General features: G+C 45.1%; 1 protein-coding gene across 3 annotated transcripts in view; it reads left to right on the plus strand.

The window, feature by feature from the left end:
- The window catches only part of fcsk (fucose kinase), a 336,758-nt gene that overhangs the window by 316,481 nt on the left and 4,733 nt on the right, over window positions 1-15,544 (plus strand). For all 3 annotated transcript variants that reach the window (XM_072279284.1, XM_072279282.1, XM_072279283.1), the window contains exons 21-23: window positions 5,796-5,983; window positions 12,193-12,292; window positions 15,042-15,265. In XM_072279284.1, the coding sequence (XP_072135385.1) occupies window positions 5,796-5,983; window positions 12,193-12,292; window positions 15,042-15,265 (512 nt within the window). The remainder of the gene's footprint in view (window positions 1-5,795; window positions 5,984-12,192; window positions 12,293-15,041; window positions 15,266-15,544) is intronic.

A 15,544-nucleotide genomic window follows, 5' to 3' on the forward strand; every position in this document is an offset into this window, starting at 1 on the left:
CGTCTCCATTCTAGACGGACAGCCCTCTATTCTGAGGCTATCCTCTTGTACTACACTCACCCACCATAGGAAACATCCTCTCTACATCCACTTTATCAAGACTTTTCACCATTCAATGGGTTTCGATGAGGTCACCCCTCCTTCTGAATCCTGGAGAATACAGGCCCAGAGCCGTCAAATGCTCTTCATATGACAATCTGATCAATTCTGGAATTATTTGAACCCTCTCCAGTGTCAGCACATCCTTTCTAAGATAAGGTGCTCAAAACTGCTAACAATATACCCAAGTGAGGCCTCACCAGTGCTTTATAAAGCCTCATCATTACATTCTTGATTTTATATTCCAGTCCTCTTGAAATGAATGTTAACATTGCATTTGCCTTCCTCACCACAGACTCAACCTGCACATTAATGTTTAGGGAATCCTGTACGTCCCTTTGTGCCTTGCAATTTTGAATTTTCTCTCCATTTAGAAAAACTCCCTTTTATTTCTACCAAAGTGCATGACCATACACTTCCCAACAATGTATTTCATCTGCTAATCTATCTAAGTCCTTCTGTAGCCTCTCTACATCCTCAAAATACCTGCGTCTCCACCTAGCTTCACATCATCTGCAAACTTTACAACAAAGCCATCAATTCCATCACCTAAGTCATTGACATATAACTTAAAAAGAATCAGACACCTATGAAATGCCACTACTCACCGGTAGTCAACCAGAAAAGGCTCCCTTTATTCCCACTCTTTGGCTCCTGCCGCTGCTTTGTCCATGCTAGGTAACTTTCCTTGTTAAGCAGCCTCATGATTGAATGGCAGAGCAGATTCGTTGGGCCAAATGGCCTAATTCTGATCAGGTCGGAGGCTCCTATGTTTTATGGTCTTATATGTGGCACCTTGCCAAAGGCATTCTGAAAATCCAAGGACACAACACGAACCGATTCTGTATTGCTAGTCTGCTTGTTATTTTTTCAAAGAAATCCAAGAAAATTTGTCAGGCAAGATTTTCTCTTGAGGAATTCATGCTGACTATGGCCTATTTTATCATCTGCCTCCAAGTACACTGAAACCACATCCTTAACAATTGATTCCAACACTTTCCCAACCACTGAGGTCAGATTAACTATCCCATAATTTCCTCTCTTCTGCCCCTCTTCCTTCTTTTTTCTTGCTGAGTGGAGTGACATTTGCAATTGTCCAGTCTTACGCAACCATTTCAGAATCTACTAATTCTTAAAAGATCATTACTATGGTTCCACAATCTCTTCAGTCACCTTTTTCAGAACCCTGGAGTGTCCACTATCTGGTCCAGGTGACTTATCTACCTTCAGACATTTCAATTTCCCAGATCTGTCTCTGTAGTAATGGTAACCTCACACACTTCCTGACCCTTGACACCTGGAGCTTCCATCCTACTGCTAGGTCTTCCACAGTAAAGACTGATGCAAAATACTTATTCAGTTCATCTGCAATTCCCTTGTCCCACATTACGACCTCTCCAGCATTGTTTTCCAGTGGTCCAGTATCCATTCTTATCTCTCTTTTACACTTTATGTATCTATGGAAAAGAATAAACTATCAACGATTCAGGCTGAGATTCTTCATCAGGTCTGGAAAGAAAGAGGAGCAGTCACTGTAAGAAGGTGGAGGGAGGGGAGGAAAAAGTACAAGGTGGTAGGTGATAGGTGAAACTGGGTGAGGGAGAGGGGGAGAAGTAAAGACTGGGAAGTTGATTGGTGACAGAGATAAAGGGCTGGAGGAGGGGGAATCTGATAGGAGAGGACAGAAAGAGAAAGGGGAGGAGCACCAGAGATAAGAGAGGGAAACAGGAATGGGAAATGTTGGATGGGGAGCGGTGGGGTGCAGTTACTGAAAGTTCAAGAAATCGATGTTCATACCATCAGGATGGAAGCTACCCAGACGGAATATAAGGTGTTTCTCCTCCAACCTGAGTGTGGCTTCATCGCAGCAGTAGAGGAGGCCATGGACTGATATGTCAGAATGCAAATGGGAAGTAGAATTGAAATAGTTAGCAACCGTGAATTTCAGCTTTTTCTGACAAATGGAGCTAAGGTGCTTGGCGAAGCGGTCTCCCAATCTACATCGGGTATCACCGATATACAGGAGGCCACACCGGGAGCACTAGACACAGTACATGACCCCAGCAGACTTACAGGTGAAGTGTTGTCTAACCTGGAAGGACTGTTTGGGGCCCTGAATGGTCGTGAGGGAGGAGATGTAGGGGCAGGTGTAGCACTTGTTCCACTTGCAAGGCTAAGTGCCAAGAGGGAGATCAATGGGAAGGGACAAGTGGACAAGGGAGTTGTTTAAAGAGTGATCTCTGCAGGAAGTGGGTGGGAGGAAAAGATGCGCTTGGTGGTGGGATCCCATAGGACAGTGGTCCCCAACCACCGAGCTGCGGAGCAGTACTGGGCCGCAAAGCATGTACTACAGGGCCGCGAGGAAACGATATGATTTGGCGATATGAGTCAGCTGCACCTTTCCTCATTCCCTGTCACACCCACTGTTGAACTTGAATGCACGCGAGGTCATTACTCACGTGAGGTCATCAATCGGTCATTAACCTGCAACTACTCGATGAGTAAAAAACAAACATCGCTTGAGAGTTTCTTTGGAAGAGATGGTAGGGGACATAAAAGGCCTAACGATGATGATAACGCAGAGACAGCTGAGGCCGAGACTGCAAAAACAAAAGAAAGCTTCCTTCAACAGAAAATACGATGAGTTGTACATAGAATATGGCTTTATTGCGACCGGTGACTCGCACGCTCCAAGCCCCCCTGTGTGTGATATGTGGAGACAAGCTGTCTAATGAGGCAATGAAGCCCTCAAAACTGCTTTGGAACCTTGAGTCCAAGCACCCTGCACTTAAAGACAAACCTGTGAGTTTTCTGAGCAGATAAAACATGAGCAAGCAGAACAGAAGCAAGTGCTGAGAGCCACCACCTCCTCAAATGCTGCTGCTCTGAGAGTGTCGTACTTAGTGGCTAGCCGTATTGCTAACGCTAAGAAAGCCTTTCACTGTTGATGAGGAATTGATTCAGCCTGCTGCCAAGGACATGTGCCGTGAACTGTTGGGAGAAGCTGCAGCTAACAAGATGGCACAGGTTTCTCTTTCAGCTACCACAGTTTCAAGGAGAATCCATGACATAGCTGTTGGAACGGCTGAACGAGTCTGGTTTCACTACCCGAATCAAAGAGGTTGCTCCTGAATGCCAGTCTACACACTGTGTCACACACAGGAAAATGCTGGCTAGCCGAAAAATGTCACCTGATCTTAACAGCCTATTAAGTGATGTTGTTGAAGTTATCAATCACATCAAAGTAAAAGCCTTGAACTCACGTCTGTTTGAGCAGCTTTGGGAGGAAATGGATGCAGAGCACAAATGCCTTCTCTTACACACTGAAGTCAGGTGGCTATCAAGGGGGAGAGCCCTGGCCAAGTTTCTGAGATAAGAGAGCAGCTACAGAGATTTCTTTCAAGAAAAAAGTCACCACTGGCAGCACACTTCAGTGACAAGGACTGGATAGCAAAACTCACTTATCTGTGTGACATCTTCAACCTGCTCAATGAACTCAATTTGTCACTTCTGGGAGAATGACAGCTGTCTTCAAGTTGGCAGATAAAGTGTCTGCTTTCACAGCCAAACTGGAACTGTGGGGACGGTGAGTGGACAAGGGCATATTTGACATGTTCCCAACATTAGCTGGGATTTTGGGAGAGACTGAGGCTGCACCGTCTTTCTCACAGCTGGTACGCGATCACCTATCTTCGCTGTCAACAGAATTCAAGCGTTACTTCCCGACCACAAATAACCCAAGACATGCAAAGGATGGGTCCGTGACCCATTTGTGAATGTCCCCGGTGAATCATTCATGTCAGCGCGGGAAGAAGATCAACTCCTCGAGCTTGCAAATGATGGTGGGCTGAAAAGTATGTTTGACATAACATCTCTGCCAGCGTTCTGGATCAAAGTCAAGGCTGAATATCCTGAGATAGCCACGAAAGCACTATCCTGAGATAGCCACGAAAGCACGTTGCTTCCATTTCCAACATCATATCTCTGCGAAGCGGAGTTTTCTGCAATGAATGCAATGAAAACTAAATTGCAGAATAGACTGGACATAAGGAACCCCCTTACAATTGACTTATCACTATATTCATGCAAGGAAAATATGCGTTGTGTGTTTAATATTAAATTCGTTAGATAAACCCTTTTAGAAATGAAATTGAGTGTATTAGCCACTTATAAGTGACTTATAGTTGACTTATCACCTATATTGCGGTCATGATTAACACCCCCCCACCCCCGTTGGCCGGTCCGCAAGAATATTGTCAATATTAAACCGGTCCGTGGTGCAAAAAAGGTTGGGGATCCCTGCCGTAGGACATGGCAGAAGTTACCAAGAATTAGGTGTTGGATGCGGAGGCTGGTGGGAGTGGTAGGTGAAGACAAGAGGAATCCTGTTGCTGCATGGCAGCAGAAGGATAGGGTGAGGGCAGATGTGTGTGAAATGGAAAAGGTGCGGGTGAAGGCAGCGTTAAGGGTGGAAGAAGGGAAGCCCCTCTCTTTGAAGAAGGAGGACATCTCAGTAGTTCTGGAATAAAAAGCCTCATTCTGAGAGCAGATGCAGCAGAGATGGTGGAGCTGAGAGAAAGGGATGGCATTTTTACAAGTGACAGGGTGTGATGAGATATAGCTGTGAGAGTCATTGGGTTTATAAAAGATATCAGTGGATAGAATGAGCCCAGAGATGGTGATAGAGAGATCGAGAAAGGAGAGGGAGATGTCAGAAATGGACCAAGTAAACTTGAGGGCAGAGGGGAAATTGGAAGCAAAGCTGATGAAGTTGACAAGCTTAACATGGGCGCAGGAAGCTTAATGGTTTTGGTCCATGGCATAAAAACAATTGGGAAACCTTGGGCCTTGATCTAGGGCATTGTGTTTCTCTAACTAACAAAGGAATGCTGTGTACCAGCAACTGCATGGCACAGGGCTCCAAGTCCTCCAAACCAGCCCCACAACAGTACTGCAGCTTTCCAAAACATACACGTGCAAATTTGGCCCCTCTTTTCAAAGATTAAGGAGAAAAGCATGAGAATGGGTTTGAGAGGGGGAAATAAGTTGGTCCTGAAAGAATGGCGGAGCAGGCTGAATGCTCCAAATGGCAGAAGTCTCTCCAATATCTTGTGGTCTTATTATTCTGTACTACAGGCTCTTGATTCTACACCAAGGTCTCTTTAGTTGCTTTAACCTCAAAGATCTCTGCATTATTCAAGCAGAATATTTTCACAGGTTTCCTCAGTGATATTTATGTGTTAACTAATGGGGTAAAGATTCATCTTGGTTAAAATGGGTGTTAAACAAACTGATGATAAACAAGAGATTCTGCAGATGCTGGAAATCCAAAGCAACAAATACAAAACGTGGTGGAACTGAGCAGGTCAGGTAGCACCTGTGTAGGGAATAAACAGATCTGATGAAAGGCCTTGGGCCGGATACATTGACTACTGAGTTCCCTCAGCATTTTGAGTGTATTTATCAGACTATTGGCCTGTTATGGCATTCAGTGTGAGTTCAGTAGGAGACTGGTTGTATTGTAGACCATCAGTCCAAGAGTTATCTTTACTCAGTGTGTGTGTACTTCCTCGCTGTACCTCATGTTTTACAGTGAGTAGCCTTCAGAAATGCATTACTAGCAGTTAATGTACTTGGGAACATTGGGCAGTTGTGAAGGACATTTTGTCACTGCAACCCCCCCTTCCTTTTTCCAGGTGGAGGTTGGCAGGATCAGGTCGGAGGACTGGTGCCCGGGATCAAGCTCGGTTGCTCCAAGCCCCAGCTGCCTCTCCAAGTGGACATTGAACGGATCCCAGTGACGGGCGAGTTCGTGCGGACCCTAAATGACCACCTGCTGCTGGTGTACACGGGGAAGACGCGGCTGGCCCGCAACATCCTGCAGGTGAGCACCTCACCTCACGAATCACAGCCTGTGCAGCCCCAAGCTCTCAACCGTTCTCTCACCCATCTTCAGGGACTGCACGTCACGCTGGTTTTCACATCCCTGTTGTTTGAGTGTAAAACAGCCATCCTCATAAAGTCACAGAAACAGACCTTTCAACCCATCACAAATCCATACACTCTACACTATGTTCATTTAGGTACCTTGCCAGACGCCTCTTAAATGTTATTACTGTTCCTGCCTCCACCACCTCCTCTGGCAGTTCATTCCAAATACAATCTACCCTTTCTGGGGAAAATTTATTTCAGATCCTCTTTAAACTTGCTCCCTCTCTTTATTTTTACTCCCCTCTGCTGGGAAGCAGACCCTAGCATTCTAGACTGACTATGCTTCTCTGAGAAGGTTGAACATAAAACTCTTCACAGTTTACAATGTTATACTGAACTTCTAACCAACTCTAAGATCAAGCTAACCCTTCCCTCCTACATAGCCCTCAATTTTTCAACCATCTATCTGCATATTTAAGAGTTCCTTAAACGTCCCTAATGTATCTGCCTCTACCACCAGCCCTGTGTAAAAAAAGTACCTCTGACATACCCCTGTACTTTTCTCCAGTGACCTCAAAATTATGCCCCCTTGTATTATCTGTTTTCCCCGGGTAAAAGGTCACCGGCTGTCTATTTGAACTGTGCCCTTTATCATCTTGTACACTTACATCAAGTCATCTCTCCTCCTCCTTCACTTCAACGGAAAAAAGTTCTAGCTCACTGAACCTCTTCTCAGAAGACATACTCATTATGAAGTGTCCAGAACTGAACACAATATCCCAAATGTGTGTAACGAGGGTTTTATAGACTGCAACATTAACTTGTGGCTCTCTTCGTTTTAAATCCCTCTATTATGTCACCTCTCAGCCGCCCTCATTCCAGGAACACAGCATATCCAATCTCTCCTAATAACTCAAGCTCTCCAACCCAGGAACATCTTATGATTTTCTTCTGCACCCTCTCTAGCTTAATCACAGTCTTCACATAGTGCATCTGGGTAGCCTCCAACTTGATGGCATGAATATCAACTTCTTCTGGTAAAAAAATTCGCTCCCCCTCCCCCTGGTGCCACACCTCCTCTCCTATCAAATTCCTTTCTCTCCAGCCCTTTACCTTTCCCATCCACCAGGTTTTACCTATCACCTTCCAGCTATCCTCCTTCCCCTCCCCCACCTTTTTATTCTGGCACCTTCCCCCTGCCTTTCCAGTCCTGAAGAAGGGTCTTGACCCAAAACGTCGACTGTTTGTTCAGCTCCACAGGTGCTGTCTGCCCTGCTGAGTTCCTCCAGCATTTTGTGTGTGTTGCCTTGGATTTCCAGCATCTGCGGACTTTCTTCTGTTAATGATTTGCTTCCCAAAGTGTGCTGACCCGATCTACACTGGGGATTGGGGGACTGACGGGCCATTATGGATTTCTGTGTTCATTTCTGCCTGCCACACTTCAGAAAGGTGTGAAATCCCTGGAGAAGTGCGGATTTACTGATTGCAGGAAAAGGGCACTTCAGCGGATTGTCTGGAAAAGCCATCATGCTTCTCCTTGGAACAGAAAATGTGATGAGATTCGATAGAGGCATTTATATTATAAATGAAACAGGCAGTTAGTAGAACAAAATGTTGCCTTTGGTAGAAGGGTCAATAAGTAAGGAACACAGAAGGATCAACAAAAATGAAGAAATGTTTTTTAGCCAGTGAGTGGTTAATGTTGGGAATGTGCTTCATGAAGCGGGGAGGCAACTGGATGGGAGTCATAGTCCTGCAGCACTGATCAAGTACTGTACCTGAGCCAGTGCCATTTCCCTGCATTTGGTCCACATCCCTCTAAACCTGTCATACCCCTGTATCTGTCCCGATGTATTTTACATGTTGTAACTGCACCCACATCACCACGGTTTAAATCTTTTCCCTCTCATCTGAAACCTATACCTTCTAGTTTTAGACTCCCTTACCCTGGGAAACAGTCTGTGAGCATTCACCTTATGTATACATTCACCATATCTCTATACGGTCAGCCCCAGCCTCCTTTACTCCAGGGAAAACAGTCCCAGCCTATGTCCTAATGACTCAATCACCCAGCCCCAGTTCCAGTAACATCCTGATGAATTTTTTCAGTTTAGTAACCTCTTCCTATAGGTGGCCAAGCAGAAGAGCACACAGTATTCCAAGTGTGTTCTCATCAACGATTTGTACTCTGTAACATGACCTTTCAACTCCTGCACTTAGTGCCCTGACCACTGGAGCCAAGTATGCTCCCTGTCACTATCTCTGGAGACAGTTTATATACGATGTCTTTTATAATCCCACTGATTCTCACAGCTACACGGACTATACCTCTTCCTACCCTGTTACTTGTTAAAACACCATCCCCTTCTCTCAGTCCCTCCGTCTTGCCGCATCTGCCCTCAGGATGAGGCTTTTCATTCCAGAACTAATGAGATATCCTCCTTATTCAAAGGAAAGGGGCTTCTCTTCCTCCACCATTAATGATGCCCTCAGCCACATCTCTTCCATTTTGCTCACGTCTGCCCTCACCCCATTCTTCTGCACCAGGGACAGGGTTCCTCTTGTCCTCACCTATCATCCCACTAGCCTCCGAGTCCAGCAGATAATTCTTCGTAACTTGTGCCATCTCCAGTGGGATCCCATCACCAAGCACATCTTTCACTCTTCCCCACTTTCCGCTTTCCACAGCGATCGCTCCCTATGCGACCCCCTTCTCCATTCAAACCTTCCCACTGATCTCCCTGCAGGTACTTATTCTTGTAAGTGGAACAAGTGCCAATCCTGCACCTACTTCTCCTCCCTCACTAAAATTCAGGGCCCCAAATAGTCCTTCCAAGTGAGGCGACACTTCACCTGTGAGTCTGTTGGGGTCATATACTGTATCCGGTGTTTCCAGTGTGGCCTCCTGTATAACGGTGAGACCCGGCATGGATTGGGAGACTGGGAGATCACTTCGCCAAGCAACTACGCTCCATCTGCTGGAAGAGGCAGGATCTCCCAGCGACCACCTGCAATTTCCCATTGGCATTCCAACATCTCAGTCCACGGCCTCCTCTGCTCCCGCGATGAGGTCACACTCAGCTGGGAGGAGCAACACCTTACATTTCATCTGGAAAACCTCTAAAACCTGAGGGTATGAACATCCAGTAATGCCCCCCCCCTCCTTTCACCATTCCCATTCCTGTTCCCTCATTCACCTTATCTCTCTGGCTGAAGAAATTCCTCCTCATCTGAGTTCTAAAGAAACTCCCTTTATTCTAAGGCTGTGCCCTGGGATCCAAGACTCTCCTACTGACACAAACATCCTCTCCACACCTACTCCATCCAGGTCTTTCAGTATATATTCAATAGGTTTACATGAGATCTCCCCCCCCCCCAATCCACTATTCTTCTGAGTTCCATCAAGTACAGATGTTCCTCACGTATTAAGCCTTAGATCAGCCATGATGTAATTGAATGACAGATCATCCCCAATGTTCTGTTAAACTTCCTGCTGTTGCCTTATTGGCTGAACACATAAACGACTACCATCACAAAGCAGGCATGACAGTGCCTCTACTTTCTGACAAGTTTGTGTAGATTCAACATGTCATCTAAAACTCTGACAAACTTCTATAGATGCACAGTGGAGGGTGGTTGCATGACAGCCTGTATGGAACACTCATGCCCAGGAACAGAAAAGCCTACAAAAATTGTTGGATACAGTCCAGTCCATCACAGGCAATGACTTCCCTACCACTGAGCACACTTACAAGCAGCACTGCCACAAGAAAGCAGTATCCATCATCCAGGCTATACTGTCTTCTCACTGCTATCATCAGGCAGGTGGTACAGGAATCTTAGGTCCCATATCACCAGGTTGGGGAATTATTACTAACTTTCAACCATCACGCTCCTGAACTTCACTCACCTCACTCCTGAACTGACTCCATTACCTATAGACTCATATTCAAGGGCTCTACAACTCAGTGTTATTTATTTACTCCTTTTATTATTTGCACCATTTGTCTTCTTTTGCACACTGGTTGTTTGTCAGTCTTTGTTGTGTGTAGCTTTTCATCAATTCTATTGAGTTTCTTACTTTCCTGTAAACGTGTACAAGAAAATGAATCTGAAGCTAGTACGTACTCAGTGGCCACTTATCAGGTACAGAAGGTATTTCTGTATGTTCATGGTTTTCTGCCTCTGTAGCCCATCCACTTCAAGGTTCAACGCGTCATATATTCAGAGGTGCTCTCCTGCACACCAGTTTGTACCCGGGGTTGTTTGTGTTCCTGTCAGATTGAACCTGTTTGGCCATTTCCCCTATGACCTCTCTCATTAGTAAGCACAGAACTGCTGCTCACTGGAGTGTTTTTTTTTGCTTTCCACACCGTTCTCTGTAGACCCTAGAGACTATTGTACATGAAAATCCCAGGAGATCATCAGTTTCTGAGATGCTCAAACCACTGGCATCATCAATCATTCCACGGTCAAAGTCACTTCGATCATATTTCTTTCCCGTTCTGCTGTTTGGTCTGAACAATAACTGAACCTCTTGACCATGTGGGGATAAGAATAGGATGATTTGACAAATGAATGCATGGTTGAGGAACTGATGCAAGGGGCAGGACTTCATATTTCTGGATCTCTGGTTGAGAAGTGGCATTACAGGAAAGATACTAGCTTGGATAGAGAATTCGCTGATTGGCAGGAGGCAAAGAGTAGGAATAAAGGGAGCCTTTTCTGGTGGGCTAGGGTGTTCCTCAGTAGTCGGTGTTGGGACCACTTTTTTAACGTTATATGTCAATGAAATGGATGATGAAATTGACGGCTTTTTGGCCAAGTTTGCAAATGATACGAAGTTAGGTGGAGGGGCAGGTAATGTGGAGGAACAGGGAGGCTGCAGCAGGCCTTAGACTAGGATAATGGGCAAAGTGGCAAATGGAATACATTGTCAGTAAGTGTCTGGTCATGCACTTTGGTAGTAGGAACAAAAGCGTAGACTATTTTTGAAATAGGCAGAAAATTCAAAAATCTGAGGTGCAAAGGGACTTAGGAGTCCTTGTGTAGGATTCCCTAAAGGTTAATTTGCAGGTTGAGTTAACGGTAAGGAAGGCAAATGCAATGTTAGCATTCATTTTGAGAGGATTAGAATATAGAAGCAGGAATGTAATGCTGGGGCTTTATAAGGCACAGATGAGGCCTCACTTAAGAGTATTGTGAGCAGTTTTGGGCCTAAGAAAGGATGTGCTGATAATGGAGAGGGTTCAGAGGAGGTTCAAGAGAATGATTCCGGAATGAAACGTTACTGTATGAGGAGCGTTTGATGACTCTGGGTCTGTACTCACTAGAATTTAGAAGAATGAGTGGGATCTCATTGAAACATATTGAATATTGAAAAGCGTAGTTAGAGTGGATGTGGAGAGGAGTTTTCCTTTAGTGAGGGAGTCTAGGACCAGAGGATGCAGCCTAAGAAGGGCATCCATTTAGAATAGAGATTAGAAGTAATTTCTTTTCCAGAGGGTGATGAATTTGTGGAATTTGTTGCCACAGGAGGCCAAGTCATTGGATGTATTTAGAAGGAGATTAATAGGTTCTTGATTAGTTAGGGCATGAAAGGTTACAGGGAGATGGCAGGAGAATGGGTTTGAGAGAGAAAATGGATCAGCCGTGATGAAATGGCAGAGAAGACTCAATGGGCTGAATGACCTAATTCTGTTCTTATGATCTTTGGCTGCATGTTTTTATGAATTGAGTTGTTGCACATGATTGGTGGATTAGATATTTGCATTAATGTACAGGTGTACCTAATAAAGTACTCCTGTCATTAGAAGGACCTTTCCTTAATCTCACAGCGAAGCCAACATGTTCAGGAGCAAAAAGTACAATGTTAGAATGGAATTCTCTCCCGCATAAAACGTGACAGATGCCGCAGTCAGTTAAAACATTTGGAATTTGGGTACAACGATCAAATGAAATGGTAGAATATGCTCATGAAGCAGAATGTTCTCCTATACCCTAATACTATCCTTGGACAGCGCAAAGCAGAGATGGGATACCAGGAGCTTCTAGTGTACAGTGACGGAGTGGCATTGGAGCAGACCGCCAAAGGGCTGGGTTGAAGGCTGGTAGAAACAGCTGGTGTTGGAAGTTTCCACAATGGTTTTGATTGCTTTACAGGACGTGCTGAGGAATTGGTATGCCAGGCTGCCCAGCATTGTGCAGAACACAGACGCACTGGTTAGGAATGCAGAGGAATGTGCGCAAGCTTTTATCAAAGGTAAGTTAGTTTGGAGATCAGATTAGCTTTATTTGCCATGTTTATTGAAACATACAGTGAAATGTGTCATTTGCTTCAGATTAAATCAGTGAGGATTGTGCAGGACAGCTCACAAATGACAGCATGCTTCCGGAGGCAACATAGTATGTACAAAAATTACTGACCCTAACCATGCGTCTTTGGACTGTGGGAAGAGACCAGAGCAGCAGAGGAAACCGACGTGGTCATAGGAGAACATACAAACTCCTTGCAGGCGGCAGCAGGAATTGAACCCTGATCTTACGGTCAGTGCTATAAAGCGTCGCACTAATTGTTGTGTTGCCATGGCAGCCCTGGAGTAAAAGGTCCTGAAACAATTTGTCCTTCCAGCCTTTCTCTCCATCCTGGGCTACACTGGATTCACCCTGAACTGTGGGTTGAGTAGGCTACACTTCTCTGCTCCGTGTCAGCATGAATAATTTAATTCAAATTGGAGTTCTTTCTGCAATAAGATGTAAAGAAAAACAAGAGGGACCCAAGAGTCTGCAGATGCTAGATTCTGGAGGAATCCTGTGGGTTGAGCATCATCCATAGAGGCAGAGGGATGGTAGACATTTCAAGTCAAGATCCTACATCAGGACAAATGGAGAATAGGCTAATGAGCAGGCAAGTGGAATGTAATGTGGGAAAATGTCAAACTGTCCATTCTGTTTATGAAAACTGAAAAAAGCACATTATCCAACAGGTGAGAGATTGCAGAGCTCTGAGAAGCAGAGGGATCTGTTCCAAGTAGATAATTTATAAAAGACTAGTGTGCAGGTACTGTGAGTAATTATGAAAACATTATTGCTTAATGCTGGGACAATTGATACAAAAGCAGTGAGGAACTGCTCCAATGTATATTGGGGAGACCTAATCTAGAGCGTGTACATTGGGGAGGCTAATCTAGAACACCATGTACATTGAGGAGACTTAATCTAGAACCTTGTGTGCGTTTGGGAGATCTCATCTAGAACCCTGTGTACATTGGGGACACCTCATCTAGAACACTTGGTCATTGGGGATTCACTTGGTCCATTTCTGACACCTGCCTCCCCATTCTCGTCCTCTCTATCTCCATCTCTGGAGACAAATTGTTAACAAATACCTATTAGAAACCTACCAATTCCTATGATTATCTAGACTATACCACCTCCCACTGTCTCGTAAAAATGTCTTTCCCTTATCCCAGTTTCTTCGTCATCACGGAATCTCATCCCAGGATGAAACTTTTCCTCCCAGGACATACGAGATGTCCTCCTTCTTCAAAGAATGGGATTTCCCTTCCTCCACCATTGATGCTGCCTTCACCCATGTCTCCTCCATTTCCCAATATCTGCTCTCACCTCACCTTCCCTCCGCCTTAGTAGTAATTGAGTTCCTCTTGTCCTTACCTACCATCCCATGAGCCTCTACATCCAGCACATCATTATCTGTAACTTCCACCATCTTCCATAGGACCCTATCATCAAACACATCTTTATATTCCCCCCCCCAATTCTCCCCCCAACTTTGCAGGGATCATTCTCTCCTTGATTTCTTAGTCCATTTGTCCCTCCCCACTAATCTCCCTCTTGGCAATTATCCCTGCAGGCAGAAGAACTGTTACACCTGCCCATTCATCTCCATTCAGGGCCCCAAATAATTTTTCTAGGTGAGGCAACACTTCACTTGCAAATCTGATGAGATCAACTACTGCATCCGGTTCTCCCAATGTGACCTGCTGTACTTTGGTGAGACCCAGGTTAGATTGGGGGACCACTTCGTCAAGTTCCATTCGCAAAAAGCAGGATTTCCCAGTGGCCAACCATTTTAAATCCAATCCCCATTCACATTCTGACATGTCAGTCCATGGCCTCCCCTGCTGCCATGATGAGGCCACACTCAGGCTGGAGGAGCAACACCTCAGATTCTGTCTGGGTAGCCTCCAACCTGATGGCATGAACATTGATTTCTCCAACTTCTGGTAATTTTACCTCCTCCTCTTTTCACCTTCTTCAATTCCCCACGCTGGCCACTCTTGTCAACTCCCAGCTTCTTACTTTATCCCTCCACCTCCACACACCTGGCTTCTTCCTCCTCCTTTTCCAGTCCTGATGAAGGATCTCAGCTGAAAACTTCAGCTGTTTATTCATTTCCATAGATGTTGCTTAACCTCCTGAGTTCCTCCAGCATGTTTTGTGTGTTTTTATTAAAATAGTAGCTGGAATAGACTTTTTGTGAGGAAATGTTGTAAAGGCTAGGATTGCTTGGAATCCTATATTGTCTGCACCTCTTTTGTCCCAACTGCAGAGACTCTGAATATTCTTAAGTCAAGTAGATAGGTGCTCGACGAGCAAGGAAGGTGCAGAGATACAGATAGAGACGGGAATCTGGAACAGAAATTACAGTCAGATTCTACTGAATGTTGGAACATACCTGAGAAGCCAAGTAGCCTACTTCTGCTCCTAATGCATATAATTATGTGTTTATCTCATTAGTTATATTGCTGAATTCAAATGATTACATATTTCTAAAATTCCTCTTCATCTTCACATGTTATAACAGCAGCCAAGCATGCATTAACTGCTGGGACATCTTGAGAGTGTGGGGGGGGGGGGGGGGAGGGGGAAGCTAAATTTCAACTCTTGCTCTCATACCCAGCTGCAGCTGACATGTTCAGGAGAGGAAGAGGAGAAAACAGCAGAGAGAAAAACTACTTATTTCAAAGTACACTTTGTGTATTTGATAGGTGACCTCTCCTGGATCGGACGGTGCTTGAATACCTACTGGCAACAGAAGAAGTGCATGGCTCCTGGGTGTGAGCCACTGGCAGTCCGGGAGATGATGACAATCCTGCAGCCCCATGTATACGGGCAGAGCTTGGCTGGGGCAGGAGGTGGAGGTTTCCTTTATCTCTTGACCAGAAAACCTCGGCAGAAAGAAGCAATCAAGAGGATACTGACAGCAAGTGAGGTAGGAACACACAATGTGTACAGAGTAGATGGGAGGGCCCTGGGGATGTTGTAGAACACAGGGACCTGAAAATGGAGACATGAGTAGATATTCATTGGTCAGAGCATTATGTACAAGGGTTGGGATGTCCAATTTAAAGTCAGTGAGGCCAGCATTGGAGTTCTGTGTGCAGTGCTGGTCTCCAGCTACAGGATGGATATCATTAAGCTGGTAAGGATATGGAAAAGTTTCACAGGGATTTTACTGAGACTGGAGGGCTTGAGGTATAGGGAAACAGCG

Source organism: Mobula birostris, chromosome 15 (genome assembly GCF_030028105.1).
Source record: "Mobula birostris isolate sMobBir1 chromosome 15, sMobBir1.hap1, whole genome shotgun sequence".
In the NCBI taxonomy this organism is placed as follows: domain Eukaryota; kingdom Metazoa; phylum Chordata; class Chondrichthyes; order Myliobatiformes; family Myliobatidae; genus Mobula; species Mobula birostris.